Source organism: Euprymna scolopes, chromosome 36, assembly GCF_053919585.1.
Source record: "Euprymna scolopes isolate OS-2025 chromosome 36, ASM5391958v1, whole genome shotgun sequence".
Lineage (NCBI taxonomy): Eukaryota > Metazoa > Mollusca > Cephalopoda > Sepiida > Sepiolidae > Euprymna > Euprymna scolopes.
This window is the reverse complement of record NC_136517.1, coordinates 87,977,270-87,993,843: the sequence shown is the minus strand read 5'-3', so window position 1 is coordinate 87,993,843 and position 16,574 is coordinate 87,977,270. Positions and strand designations below refer to the sequence as shown.

Here is a 16,574-nt window from a genome sequence, read left to right as displayed (position 1 = left end):
AAAAGCGATAAAAACAACCCGTAAAGTCATTTTGAACCTTGTGGCGTAAAGGTTAATGAATTCGACTATAGCACATATGATCTGATGTTCGAATCATAGAACACTCCAGATACGCTGACAAGCGGTAGTACCGCGAAACACATGTTCATAGGTTGCTATTTTATAAGTAAAAATATAACTAACTAACTAACTAAATAAATAAATAATATTTGTTTACGTCCAAAAAATATTTTTAAGAAAAAATAATTTTCATGATCCCAAAGCTTGGAGACACTAATAACCATATCGTTTAAGAACCCCCCCCCATATATATATATATATATATATATATATATATATATATATATATATATATATATATATATATGTAGTAATTTATAAAATATATATGGCGATTAAGCTACACTGAATATTCTGCGTTTCATCCACTATAGGATTCGTCAGGCTTATGCGCGAATTCTGTGGTTGCTTCTTATTTTTATATATGTTGAGGATTTCTAGTTAGCCAATCAACATATATAAAAACAAGAAGAAACCACAGAATTCGCGCATAAGCCTGACGAATCCTATAGTGGATGAAACGCAGAATATTCAGTGTAGCTTAATCGACATATATATTTTATAAATTACTAACTAGCTCTACCTACGTATTGAGCACTTTTGAAGTAAATACTTAAAGTTGACGCATAAATCTATACTTTCGTATATTAAATTTATGTGAGGAAATGAAGTAGCTATATATATATATATATATATATATATATATATATATATATATATATATATATGAAATAAGTCACAGATTAGGGATCAAGTGAAATATCCTGATAGATATTACATTGAGGTAACACTTTCATGACGATCCTAGCCAAAAAGGTAAAGCTCAATATTTAAAAAATAGAGCAATATATAAGTTTAATGATTAAAGTAAAATTCTGTAAATCAAAATATATACAAATATATTTAAGTTAGGAATTTATTGTTCGAAACAAGGAATATATAAAGAAGAATTATATTTATTTCCTTAATCCATGGATTTTCAATAATGGCTCATATCATTAGATGAAATGAAATTAGCAAAAATGTTCAGCTATGAATAAACAAGTATTTTGATTTTCAACACATATATTGAAAATATTATTTAAAAGTGATTTAAATGGTGCTTTAGAGTGACAGAAAAGGGATATCATAACAACCTGGGCAGTCCAATATCAGAATGAGTTCAATAGTTTCCGGGATATTACTGCCAGGTTGGACGAATACCAATCAGAGGTGATCGAATAATCCGATAAATATTTGTTTATATATATATATGAATTGGTATATTTAGGTAGCATTTTTTCATTCAAGCAGACACCATTAGATACTATGCTACATGATTCTTTTCATTTTTTTATTCTGTATAATATTTTTCATATCAAAATTGAAAATATTAATGAAAGTTCCATAATTATCACGAGCGCTTTCGGTGCGACTGCAAATCATCTTCAGGTGAAATTAGTACTATGAATCGGTGCAGCAAATGGAGTGTTATGGTATCCGTTCGATAAACAGTGAGAGATTAATTTCTAATAGGTCGGGAGTTCCAAAAGTAATACATCCTATTGTTTTATTCCGCCTGAATGGATCAGAGGGTATTAAAAATTGCATTGTACCCATTTGTAAATTATTTCACGGAATACTGCCTTTTGGGTGACATCGAAATATCTTCTTGTAACGCGATTCCTTTGGATTTTTAGTTCTGGATACCGGAGTTTTACCAATTTTTTTTGGATTTTACCGTTATTGGATATTCTACTCTTCATTCGACCATCCATTCACGTGAAATCATTTTCCCCTCATTCCCTCTGCTTCACTATTTTTTTAAAACTTTTACCAAGTAAACTCTATGGCTTATAGTTTCATTAAATACTTTGCAAGCAAAGTGTTTCAGAACTAAACGTTTCATATCTATGTTGCATATATTGACGGTGCGAGACTATAAAAAAATCAACCCACATCATGAACGTGCGTCAGTAGCAGAGATGATTGAATTTATGGTAAAAGTGTATTGAGAATGGGAGAAATTCTGAAGTACAAGTAGTTTTTTTTAATGGTACCACCTCCATCTCAAACAAATAAAAAAATAAAAGTAAAAATAAAAATAAAGATTATTATTATTATTTTTATTATTTTTTATATTTAATTCGAAATTGGGACCACACGGTAATGAACCTGACCCTTTTATCCACTGGTCCATCCAGCTGACTGTTAGTATATATATATATATATATATATATATATATATATATATATATATATATATATATATATATATATATATATATATATATATATATAAACAAAGGGATGTAGTGTTTACCTGATATACGCAATGGTAAACTTCAAACTAATATAAATAACAGTATTCATGGATAGAAAATTCTCTTTTCTTTCTCTTATGTATATCTATATTGAAAATATCGACTGAAAATTCTCAAAACGATGAAACACTAGTGTCTGTAGGTATTTAATTATTATAGTAAATAATTATGTCAGCCCCTTTAAGAAACTCGTTTCTAATCATTGAGCACTTTCAGCTGAATTAAGTCCGTCAATTTAGCTCTTATGCATAGATCATCATATAATGATTTGATCATTCTTACTGGCGTAAAAAACATTTAAAAATAAAACATTTAAATTTCAACGTTATTTCACGCGGTTAACGGTAGCCGAATGGATACAGTCCTTGCTAATCAAGTCAGAGATGACTTTTGTCGCCGGGTTCAAAAGGATAAAACACTAGTGTCTGTAGGTATTTAATTATTATAGTAATTAATTATATATATTTTTACTATTAGGTCCCATTTGACTAGGTACAGACTTCTCTTTGGACTACTGCACTGCCCGGGAAAAATATTTTCATTATTTTAGATGTTTTGAAAAAATTCCAATCGGATTATATGCATCGTTACGCTGGACTTATTTTGGAATACATTCTCTCTAAAGAGCTATTTTGCATTTTGGTTCAACTTAAGAGGAGTTTCATTCAAGCTGAAATATTACGCGCGGTTTGTTTTTATGTTAGTTTTTTTTATATATCCAATATTTTTTCACTTTTTTTATTCAGCAATTTATAACTACAATATATTGCGGTTTCACTTAATGCCTTAACTAGCAAATTCTAGCATTGCTACAAATATAATTTGCTGATTCCTTTCTGTCCTCTGCTGAGAAGAATAATAAGAATAGCATTCTCTGAAACTCTGCGAAATAAGGACTTTGTAAATTGTTTTTTGGAATATTCAGTCGAACAATAAATGTTGATTGTAAAGTTCAACTTACATTTTGGATTTTATTTCTCATATATATATATATATATATTGTAGTGAAGTAGAAAAAAAAAAGAAATAAAAAAATATATGAGACACAGCTGTTCCTTCCAAAAGATCGAGCTCTTCAATGTCCAAAAAGAATTCCCCGTCGCTTCTTCCAACCGTCGTTTCACTCTTTGCGCTTGCTTAAAAAAAAAAGTACCGTTTATATGCTGCCCATTTCTCCACTTATGCAAATTGACTATCAACCAGAGCCATCTAGTTTTCCATTTCTCCAAACAGCCAATTTAAAAATGGGGGACAACTCAAACCACACAGAGCCATCTAGTTTTCCATTTCTCCAAACAGCCAATTTGCAAAGGGGGACAACTCAAACCACACACACACACACACACACACACACACACACACACACACACACACATATATATATATATATATATATATAGTGTTTTTTATTGTTGAATGTACTTCTGTGGTCATTCAACAATAAAAAACACCGTATGAAAACAACACTAGCAAATAAATACTGGGAACTCAAGAAAGCGGACATTCGCCGGTAGTCGAATGGAAAATAATAAGACAAGCTATCACGTGTAGGCATTTAGACGACCAATGTAGATTATGCCTTCGTGAAAAATTTGCTATCCTGTACTTTAAAGAACCCCAATATCTATTAAACTGTAGAAGAGAAATAGCAAACAACTGTGTTCACAAGATAAAATTTACTCTAGGATATCGATACAAAATAGTTTTAAAACTAACAAAAACAATAGAAAATAAACAAATAAATTAATTAAATAAACATGTATATAAACGATCACACATATATGTATGTATATATATGTATATATATGTGCATATATGTATGTACACATACATATATTTATAATAAACTAACATTAATAAAAAAAAACCCCACTAACCTAGATTTAAAACAGATCAAGAAACTAAATATCCATGCTAAATAGAGCACATACAAAGGAACAGGTCAACCAGAGGTCAAATAGGCATTTGTTCGATAAGTGCATGCTCATTGGCTGATAGGAAGGGCGCGGTGGATACTAGAAAGCTGATTGGCTAACTAAAATCTCAATAGAAGATGCACATATAAAAACGACAAACAACCACAGAATTCGTACATAAGCTTGGAGAATCCTAGAGTGGATGAAACGCGGAATATTCAGTGTAGCTTAATCGCCATATACATTTTATAACTTACTAACTAGCTCAACCTACGTATTGAGCACTTTTGAAGTAAATACTTAAAATTTACGCATAAATCTATACTTTCGTATATTAATTTTATGTGAGTAAATTAAGTAGTTATATATATATATATATATATATATATATATATATATATATATATATATATATATATATATATATATATATATGAGGGGGTAGTCACCAACAATGTGTATTTTTTAACATTATTTTATTATTCCGTGTCTTGGTTTTTCATTGAGAATTATGTTTAGATCATTGTAATAATGTTTTTAAATCATTTAAATCGTGTTTACGCGTTTCAGACGTTCTGTGAAGCGTCCTCGTCAGAAATTATTTTCAACTGTGTTGGAGATGTAAAAATGGCATTTTCGTAGTTCATTTGAAGTGTTTCCAAGGGGTGGAAGCGTAAGTGTTTACTATTCATAGGAATGTTCAATTGTTATTACTCTTCTATTGGGCTGTGGCAAGGGAGGCCGCCGATCTCGGTTGTGATCACTCCTGTGTTGTGTTTCTCTCTCTCTCTCACTCTCTCTTTCTGCTTGTGTGTGTGTGTTTTTTTTCCTTATCTCTCTCTCTCTCTCTCTCTCTATATATATATATATATATATATATATATATATATATATATATATATATATAGAGAGAGAGAGAGAGAGAGAGAGAGAGAGAGGGGGGGGGATTAGACCTGGAGTCTAAAGAGCAAAGTTTATTTTAATGTATTAATACTTTAAAAGAACCGTGCGCATAGTAATGTAGATATATAATAAGCTCAATAGGTATATTTATTCTAGAGCTATATTTATATTGACGATAAAGATTGATAATTGATTTTGTTTGTTCAGCCTTTTGAAACTGATTTATATATATATATATATATATATATATATATATATATATATATATATATATATATATATATATATACTCGGGTTTTTTTATTCAAAAGTAATGGACTAATGAATTCAACGAGGTTGTTAGATAGTGCTCAATAAAAAGAGCTGCTAATATTTGTTTATTGTTATATAAACATGGTCACATCCTGCTGCTACAAATAGCCACTTGTTTCAATCAAACAACAGATATCATCAGGCAGCGACTTGACTATTCAAAAGTTCAATATATATATATATACCCAAAACATCTGGCCTTGATGTAAGGGAGACTAAAACTTGCTGATATGATTTCAAATTATCTTAAATAACAGCAAGGTGAGACTTGATTCCAAATATTTCTCATGTGTTATATCTCCGCTCTTGGGTTTTCATACATGAAGTACATTTCACAGTGTATAAAGATTATTTTATATTGCAGATAATCATAATCGTACTCTATATCCAAAAGAGGGGAGATATAACATATGAGAAATATTTGGAATCAAGTCTTCCCTTGCTGTTATTTCAGATTATTTTTAAATTATTGCAGCAAGTTTTAGTCTACTCTCCATCAAAGCTTGAGGTTTGGGTGGAATATCAGATATTTTGTAATTCATATGCAAAACTAGGAAAACAAATGACGACGATTAAATCATTTTACGACTGTAAAAAAACGATGGATGATCCTCTTAATGTGCGACCTTAAGGGTAAATGTCACATAGTCCACTACACAATTCAGATTATTAACTTTCCAACGAGCCTTCATTTGTTAAATTCAGATCAATAGTCGCTGGGATTTTAAACTTATAAAATTGCCAAAAATGGTGGTATATATATTAGTGGCCTGCCAACGCCACAGGGGAGACAACCATGTAAAGAGAACCCCTAAACAAAATTTATCCCAAATCAGCAAAACTGAAGCTAGCCTGCCAGGACACTCTATATAAATGTAGGCAAATTTGGGTATTAGATTGAATTCATAGGTCCTTTTTACTAATATTCATAAAATTCTAACCATGGAGTCTTATTATAATCTTCAAAGATCCTGCAAATGTTACAGAGAGAGAGAGAGAGAGAGAAAGAGAGAGAGAGGTGGGTAAACGTGGAGGTAGACACGTTTACAAGAACCGAAGTCAGCTGACCAGATTACGTATGTGTGACGTGGTCATGTTGGCTAGATCTGTGAGATTTGATTTGGGCTTTGAAGAAGACGGACGGTTTTTCCGTTGTCTCCCCCTCTTAACTGGGGAGGGGGGAGACGAACGCTGACGTGTGTAGAAGAAGAACCCACACAAGCCGATTTCACTTCCACTTCTGCAGGACCTCTGGGGAAAGTGAAATAAAAACTATAAAACCCATTCATCGTCTTGGAGTGATAAATCTTCGTCAAACAGGTATCAAGTCTCCCTCCAGGATGAGAAATTTCCAGATGGTCCAACATTGAAGAAGCAGAGGTAGGTTCTGAAAATACATGTCACACACACGATTCCCTTTATGATAATCAAACACACAACCATTTATATTAGAGACAATCATACGCACACGGAATCTTCTTATGTTATACAGAAAATATAAATGGTGCCTTCAATTTAACCAATATATAATACAAATTTTCATGCTGTTTTGTTCCAGAGAATAAAATATATAAGCATTTCAATATTAAATGTGCCCAACAGTATAGATATATTCATGCACACGCACGCACACACACACACACACACACACACACACACACACACACACACACACACATGTGTATATATATATATATATATATATATATATATATATATACACGAGCGAACAGTTAATAAAACATGTTAAAAACACTTTGAAATGAGTTAAAGACATATTTAATCTGAAAAGGAAATACTAGATAAGTGGATAGTCCTTAATCCAAAAAAAAGTGAAGCAGAGGGAATATGGTGAAGAAAAAGGTGATTACACATGAATGGATAGTCTGGTGGAAGATAAATAATCCAGTGACGGTAAAATCCCAATATATAACTTCAAGAAAGTGAATTGAATTTCCATTTGCACAAGTAATTTTATTGTATATATATATATATATATATATATATATATATATATATATATATATATATTTCTAAAACCTTTGGTCTTGATGGAGGGGAGACTAGAACTTGCTGCTATGGTTTTAAATGATCTGAAATAACAACAAGGGGAGACTTGATTCCAAATATTTTTCATATGTCATATCTCTCCTCTTTAATTGAAACTTGAATTCAACTTGAAAATATTATTAAAAAATTACATGGTATCTTCCTTGTATAAGCACCTTTTTTTCTTTACCTTATAACAGCATTAGTATTTCGAATATAATTTCATATATTTTTCTATGAAGCTTTCAGATGTTTTATGATTTGTCGACATACTTTCTGATATATATTATATATTTTCCTTACTTTCAAATAATACTTGGCTGAATTTACAATTTGCCCGCTTTTTCGGAAATAGGGTACGTTTATAAATATCTCAATTATCAAATAATCCTGATACACTATGAAATTTACTTTCTGTATGAAAACTAAAGAAGAGAGATATAACACATGAGAAATATTTGGAATCAAGTCTCCCCTTTCTATTATCCCAGATCAAGTTTTAGTCTCCCCTACGTTAAGGCTAAAGGTTTTGGGGACATCAGATATTTCGAAATTCATAAATTATAGCAAGAATATATACATATATATAGTGTAGTATGTTTTGGTATCTATTTTATATACTAGCAGGGGTGCCCGGCGTTGCTCGGGTGTTTGGAGGTGTATGCTGTGCAAAAAAAAAAAGCAAAAAAAACAAAAAAAATGGTTAATTTTTTAAAACTTTGACCCCTATTATGACCCCTTAAAATTTATAGTTTCGGGCTCAAATCACTTTATTAAGTTAGATCCAGGTTCAAGGAACCTATATCTCAAATTTCAAGTGTCTAGACCCAAAATTGTCGGAGGAGTTTGGTAGAGTTCTTAAAGGTCAAATCGTTGAAATTTGACCCCTTAACAGCCAAATTTCTGGCTGACACCGTCACATCGATTTTCCCAAATCTCAGTACCCGGTATTTCAAATTTCGAGTCTATAGACTAAAAATTGACAGAGTTATTGCGTAGGGAAATGTACACAGACAGACAGACACACAGACAGACAGACACGTTCACTTTTATATATATATATATATATATATATATATATATATATATATATATATATATATATATATATATATATATATCCTAGTTTTAAACATATGGCCTGGTTTTAAAGCTTAATATCTCGACCAATTGAGAAGGAATCTATTTGGCGTATATCAAAGCAAACAATTAAGTGGAAATGAATTTGCTGCTTTTATTTTGTTGCCATATTTATTTTTCCGTTGGAATAACTGAATATCCGACTAGAGTTGGAGAGTAGAGGAGAGTTAAAATAACTCTTATAATTGGTTTGACCTAATTCCTGGAAAAAAAATCCACAATTACGCGTAAGTTTTCTTTCAAGTGTTGCGCTTGAAATACGAGGACATATCTATTTCTTTATCTCTCTCCCTCTCTTTCTGTTTCTCTCTTTCTTATAATATATATATATATATATATATATATATATATATATATATATATATATATATATATATATATATACACACACATATATATATATATATATATATATATATATATATATATATATATATAATAATTTTGGATTATTTTGGACCATCTTCCATTTACGTGATTTCCTTGGATTTTACTTGTGGGTATGGAAATTTAACTAACTTTCTTGGATCTACATTTTTGGATTTTACCGTCATTGGATACCTTACCTTTCACCTGACTATCCATTCACGTGAAATCACCTTTTTCTTCACCATATTCCCTCTGCTTCACATTTTGTTATCAAGTAAGATCTTTGACTTACTTGCAATTTCATCAAATACTTTTGCAAGAAAAATCTGATCCTGCATTGTGCTAATTCCTATCCTCTGATGAGAAGGAAAGTATTTATTCGAAACTCCGCGGATAAAGGACTATCCCCTTATTTTGCGTTTCCTTTTCCGATTAAATATGTTTTTAACTCATTTCAAAGTGTTTTTTAACATATTTTATTAACCTTTTGCTCATATTATAAGCTCTATTTCCTATTTTGGTTTTATCGAGCTTTTCTATCTGGCTGAGATAATTTTATAAATATTAATTCTTTAATATTTATAATTTACTTTAATTTTACCATCTTGGATCATTTTGGTAAATTTAATTGTAATTTTCATTATATATATATATATATATATATATATATATATATATATATATATATATATATATGTGTGTGTATATATATATATATATATATATATATATATATATATATATATATATATATAGTGCGCGTATCCGGTGTATTTCAAAGTGTTTTTAGCATGTTTTATTAACTATTTGCTCTTTATACACACACACACACACACACACACACACACACACACACACACACACACACACACACACACACACACACATATATATATATATATATATATATATATATATATATCATGGTTATATTAAATGGTTTCCTACATGTAAATCTGATGAAACTTTTAAAGACTATTAAAACATGCTCAGTGAAGGTGAGAGCTTGTATATAGTATGTTTATTTTACAAACATTATTGCTTACATATGTACATATATGTTTCAGTGGAATCCCAATTCAAGAGTAACACTTCAGCAGACCTAACAAGAATCCATATTGAAACGGGAGTCAAAATTACATTAGTTTTATAAGATATTTGGGTGTGGTTTACGTTCTGGAAGAAAGCAGGGTTTACACTTTGTGAATGCGAGCAGTAGGGGTGTTTGGAGGGGGTGTGATAGAGGAAGGGAGTAGGGGATGAAGGAGGAAAAGGAAGTACGATTTCGCGTGGAGAGTTATTGGTATTTATTTAACTTGGCGGTTATTTATTGACCTACGCTTTCGCTTTGATCTGAAGTAATATCGTCACCACTTTCTTATCTTGGGTTTTTATGGTTGTTATTTCTTTTTTAGTGGCGACTTTATTTTCCTATTGACAAGTTTTATTTATTTATTCATCTTTTTGTTTTTATTCTATTCATCGCCTTTTTTTTATCCATTCATTTGTTTTTGTGTTCTTACTTTATTGATTTGTTTATTTATAAGATATATGTCCATATGGTCAACTTAACAGTCGGTTGATTAAATATTTCGGCCATTTATATGATTTAAATAAAGCTAGCATACAGGTAGTTACATTTTCTCCTCTGCCACAGTGTTTGAGGTAATTATCGTGGCAAGAATTTTTTATATCTATATATAAATTTAATTTCGATGGTTGTCAATCATTCATTTGATGTTTATCCTTTCCATAATATTAGTATATGCATATATTTGATAGGTTTATATGCTTCATTTTTAGGGATAAGTTCTTTAGACCATATACATGCAAACAGGCGTATAAGTATATATTTATCTATATTTGTGAAGTATACTGTTACGAGAGTTCTCTAGTTAGAGTGTTTAGTTATTGTCTGGGGTCAATTATATGGTTGGTATTCTAATGTAACGCCGCTTAACGAAAATACCTCTCATAGGTATATATCAACAATCCAATCAAACGCGTATTAGGCCCATAGATTATTTTAGTTAATCGTTTTCGGGTGTTTAACTATTAATTATGCAAAGTGTTTTTGTTTTGATTTTTGTTTTTTGAATGTGAATTTTTACCTTTCGTAAATAATTGAATTCATTAAAAACGTATCGCAAAAACAAAAACAAATAACATCTACGTAAATGACGATATATCTGAACAGTTAGCGAGATGGATGAGTGCTAAGAGTTTAGGCTTCTTACCATGGGGTCCCGATTTCGAATCTCGCTAGATTCAACAACTCTGATTAGTCGTAGACGACGAAACACGTGTCAGTGGATGATTACATTTATAAAACACATTATATATATATATATATATATATATATATATATATATATATATAAAGCTGAATGTCTGTGTGTATGTATCTGGTCACGAATAGGCTCCTATATGGTTGACCATTTTAAAAAAACTGATCGCATATAATGATAGAAGATGTATCGAGACACAGGAATGGGTTTGTTTTATCTGGCAGAACGGTGATTCATTAAAAGTATGGAAATAAAAAAAATTTAAAAAAAAACAAAAAAAAACGTTTACAAGTGTTTTTGATATAGATGTACATGAGACTACTTTGATAAGTATGTTTCAACTTAAATAGGGATGGTATAATAAAATTGTGGGGTCTGCGTTCGCGCTTGGCCTCCATAAAATGGAAATAGGCACAAACTTTAATAAATACTTTTAATATCTATCTTCGTAAGTATACTTTGATAATTATGTTTCTGTTTGAAAAAATATGGTATAATAAAATTATGGGGTGTTCGTTCGCACCTGACCTCCATAGAATGGAAATATGTCGCAAAGTTTATCAAGGTTTTTTAATATAGATCCACAGAATATTGTGATAAGTGTTTCAGTGTGAACAAGTATGGTATGATAAATTAGGGGGTTTATTTATTTTATTTTTACTTTCATCATATTTTGCTTTGATTTTGATACCCTCAAATTCGAAGCTATCTCTTTACAACCCTTCCTTTTCATAGCCTATCATACTTTCATAAATCAGAGTCCATTTTTTGTAGGCTGTTTTTGAACCCAGTCAACGACGGGTACTTTTGCTAGTATGTTAAGTGTTGAGGAAATAAAAAGTTCCTGTGTTGTCATCATGCAAGTCAAAATTTTCCCCTTTATTCTTGCCATTTTGGAATCTCTAGCGAATCATTCCTGGGCCAATATCTAGAACATCTCAGCAGAATCTTTTAAATCTAACCCAAATCCACAGCAGTCGTTGGGTGGACCAAATTCCTTGACTTTGGCAAAGAAATCGGCAAACGTAACCTGAAAAGATAAAAAAAACAAAGAAATATTTCAGGGCGCACATTCATCAAACGCCGGGGGTGAGGATGGCGTATTGTGTTACCAACGCACCGGGGTCGAGGAGACATGTGTGAGCAATATAAGAAACGATAGGTATGAGTAAATAAAAAGAAAGTGGGGTTTACATGGCACTAATAAAAAAGATGCGATTAAACCTACTAAAGGTAAAGGAGATAGGGGCAGTAGGAGGGGAAGAAGATAAATGGAATGTATTTAATTCTCTCCTACCGGGAGGAATGTAGCACTAGGATCGAAAATTGGGATTGAAAAACGTTACCCCTTCAGAGAAGGAACATTCTTACCCTCCAAAAATGCCTGTGCAGCCCCGTCAGCATCAAGCGATTAACAATAACCAACGCCATTTTACAAAGAGAGAAGGCAAAGCCTGAGAGAGGCGGACCTCCTAGAATTACACATGAAAAAAATGAGCTAATAGTCGACACATATTTATAGAGATGACGGTAAGAGCACAAAAAAAGCGGGTGCATTATAGTTATGGAATTAAATACAAAAAAGGGTGTCTGATGTGTCACTGAGGAAAATGTGTGGTAGAGTATATTAAGTATAAAAGAGATAGAGGGGAGGAGAGCACAAAAAGACGGGGAGGGTATAAGAGAGATAGTGAAGAAAATTTCATGTTGAGGTTTTGGGATTTGTGGAATAGATCAGCATACTTGGTTAGAGCAGTACAGAGAGGGAAAGTAAGAGAGAAAAAGACAGGGAAATTTTTTTATTTGTAGCACACGAAAAGGTAAAGCCGTAACAATTACCCACTAGTATGGCATCGAGAGGCCCCACCAGAGACTACTGCATGGTCCAGATCCACTCACCAAATGGCAATACAGCAGTCCCAGTACTTTGCGCCTGCTGATAGGACAGCCTCCTTAGTGGTTAATCCAAGGTTCGGGTCCCTGACTATCAGGCGGATAACGTCAGCCCAGACAAAACGTTTACCTCCAGCACCATTACTAGTGACATGGCCACAAGGACAGACAGAGACAGAAAAATTTCCGACATCTCAGACTACTGGTCACCAAGTACTACCGACCTTTAAGCAGCTTTTTCTTTACCCTTTGTCAGAAAAATCACTCATTGAATGAGGACTGAATGACAAAATAGGAGAAGCGAGAGTTACTGGAGCTGCCAAATCTCCACACTAACGTAATGTACTTGCAATAACCCTTATCCCTGAGTGGCTTCCGGGCCTTGATAAGTGGTGATCACTGTGTAAAAAAAAATGCAGAATATCACTGATACTTAAGGTAGGTGGCAGTAAAATAAGGGTGCAATAGGGATGCGATAGGAGACACAAAGTAAAAAGGGTGCACTGGGAGACACCTGGTAAAAAGAGAGTACTGCAGAAAATATAGTAAAAAAGATCTGCGATAAGAGATATCATAAAAAGAATGCGATAGGAGACATATCATAAAAAGCGTGTGATAAGAGACATATCATAAAAAGAGTGCGATAAAAGATATATCATAAAAAAGAGTTCGATATGGGACACATCGTAAAAAAGCGTTCGATAGGAGACATATCATAAAAAAGCGTGTGATAAGAGACATATCATAAAAAGAGTGCGATAAAAGATATATCATAAAAAGAGTTCGATATGGGACACATCGTCAAAAAGGGTGCGATAGGAAACATTTCGTAGAAAAAGATCTGCGAAAGGAGACATATCGTAAAAAAAGATCTGCCATAAGAAACATGTCATAAAAAAGTGGAAGGTAGGAGACGTTTCAACAAAAAGAGTCTGATAGGAGACATATCGTAAAAAAGATCTACAAAAGGAGACATATCATAAAAAATATCTGCGATAGGAGACATATTGTAAAAAAGATTTGCAAAAGAAGACATATCGTAAAAAAAGCGGACGGTAGGAGACGTTTCATCAAAAAGAGTCAGATAGGAGACATATCGTAAAAAAGATCTACGAAAGGAGACATATCTTAAAAATATCTGCGATTGGAGACATATCGTAAAAAAGATTTGCAAAAGAAGACATATCGTAAAAAAAAGTGTACGGTAGGAGACATTTCCTCAAAAAGAGTCCGATAGGAGACATATCGTAAAAAAGATCTACGCATGGAGACATATCGTAAAATATATCTAGGATAGGAGACATATCTTAAAAAAGATTTGCAAAAGAAGACATATCGTAAAAAAAAGTGTACGGTAGGAGACATTTCTTCAAAAAGAGTCCGATAGAAGACATATCGTAAAAAATATCTACGAAAGGAGACATATTGTAAAAAAATATCTGCGATAGGAGACATATCGTAACAAAAGATCTGCCATAAGAGACATATCGTAAAAAAGTGTAAGATAGGAGACGTTTCATCAAAAAGATTCTGATAGGAGACATATCGTAAAAAAGATTTGCAAAAGAAGACATATCGTAAAAAAAGTGTACTGTAGGAGACGTTTCCTCAAAAAGAGTCCGATAGGAGACATATCGTAAAAAAGATCTACGAAAGGAGACAAACCTTAAAAATTATCTGCGATAGGAGACATATCGTAAAAAAAGAGGTGTGATAGCTAGCACATGTAGAAAACACATAAAAAGAGAGCGATATTAGATACATCGCAAAAAATGTTTAGTAGGAGCCACACTGTAGGAAGGCATATCATAAAAAAAGGTGCGACAGGAGACACATCTTAAATAGGCTGCGATAATAATAGAGGGTGCGACAATGAAGTCAAAGAAGATGTGGAACCTTAAAAAGGGTTGATGGGACGGTTGGAAAAAAGGGAAGATAAAAGACGGCGATAAAAAGGGATAGACAGAAAGCTAATGAGAAAATAAAAATAGATGGGAACAGCGGGAATAAACGGTAGATATCGGGAGCAAGAAAAAAGTATGTTTGTTAAGTGACTCGTTACTACTTTAGGGTTAGGAGGGTTAGGAGACACGAAAAGAGGAAGAGCGATAAATCGGGACATTGAGTAAAATAAAAACGTGTTGAGGGGGGGGCGGTGAAGAAAAAAATGGATCATTAGAAGGACAGAAAAAGGGCAGTATGAAGATAAAAGAGAAACGTTAACTGATTACCGTTTTCTGATTATGTAGGGTGGTTTCCGCATTTGAGGATTTTTCTTTAAAGTTTGTCTCTTTCCAGCATTGATTTTCTTTGATTCGAATTTCTCCTAGTCTTGTAATCCATTTTTTCTTGGAACTGTTCATAGTGCCTCCATGATTATCGGCATGATATTGGCTTTTTGCATGCTGTTTATTTTTTCACTTTTCTGGAAAATTCCATGTATTTGCTTTGTGTTCTTGATATTCACCCTGGGATGTGCTAGGACGGAAAAATCTACGATTAGTTAGCTTTTTTCTTCTTGTATGTAATTATGACACTCATCCCTCTGTCTTATTTGGATTGTTCGTTCTACTGTTCTCATCTTGAGTGTGATTTTCCCAACGTTTCGATCAATGTAACCTTCGACCTTCTTCAGGTGTATCTTGTCGAACTCAGAAATGTTTCTATTGAACTCGAGAGTCCACAAGGACCAGTGGCACAGTGATTAGAGTTCTTGGAAAATCAATTGTAAAAGTGATGCTCTTCTGAAGGTTGGAGGTTCAATTGTGGGCAACCGAAAGATACAATTGCAAATTACTTAGGAGTTCTATCCAGTCATGGCTGACGGAACGAGAATACGCAACCCTTCTGAAGTAAATAAAGGGTTCCGTTCGAAATTCCGTCCAGATTACCGAGTTCGACAGAAACATTCCTGAGTTCGACAAGATACACCTGAAGAAGATCGAAGGTAACATCGACCAAAACGTTGTTAAAATGGCACTGAAGATGAGAACGGTAGTTTCATGAATTCAAAGAATACAAATAATGAATCATCTTCACAAAAATTCGGAAACATGATACAAACATGATACAAACATGATACAAACATGATACAAACATCGTACAAACATGATACAAGCATGATACAAACACGATACAAACATGATATAAACATGATACAAAGACGATACAAACATGATACAAACATGATACAAACACGATACAAACACGAGACAAACATCATACAAACATGATGTAAACACGCTACAAACATGATACAAAAATGATACAAACATGATACAAACATGATCCACACATGATACAAACATGATACAAAAATGATACAAACATGATACAAAAAT

General features: G+C 32.5%; 1 protein-coding gene across 1 annotated transcript in view; it reads right to left on the bottom strand.

The window, feature by feature from the left end:
* LOC145260264 (uncharacterized) overlaps positions 1-16,574 on the bottom strand; it is a 144,822-nt gene that overhangs the window by 87,161 nt on the left and 41,087 nt on the right. Inside the window, exon 2 of the mRNA XM_080118090.1 lies at positions 12,303-12,370. Coding sequence (XP_079974216.1) covers positions 12,303-12,370 — 68 coding nt within the window. The remainder of the gene's footprint in view (positions 1-12,302; positions 12,371-16,574) is intronic.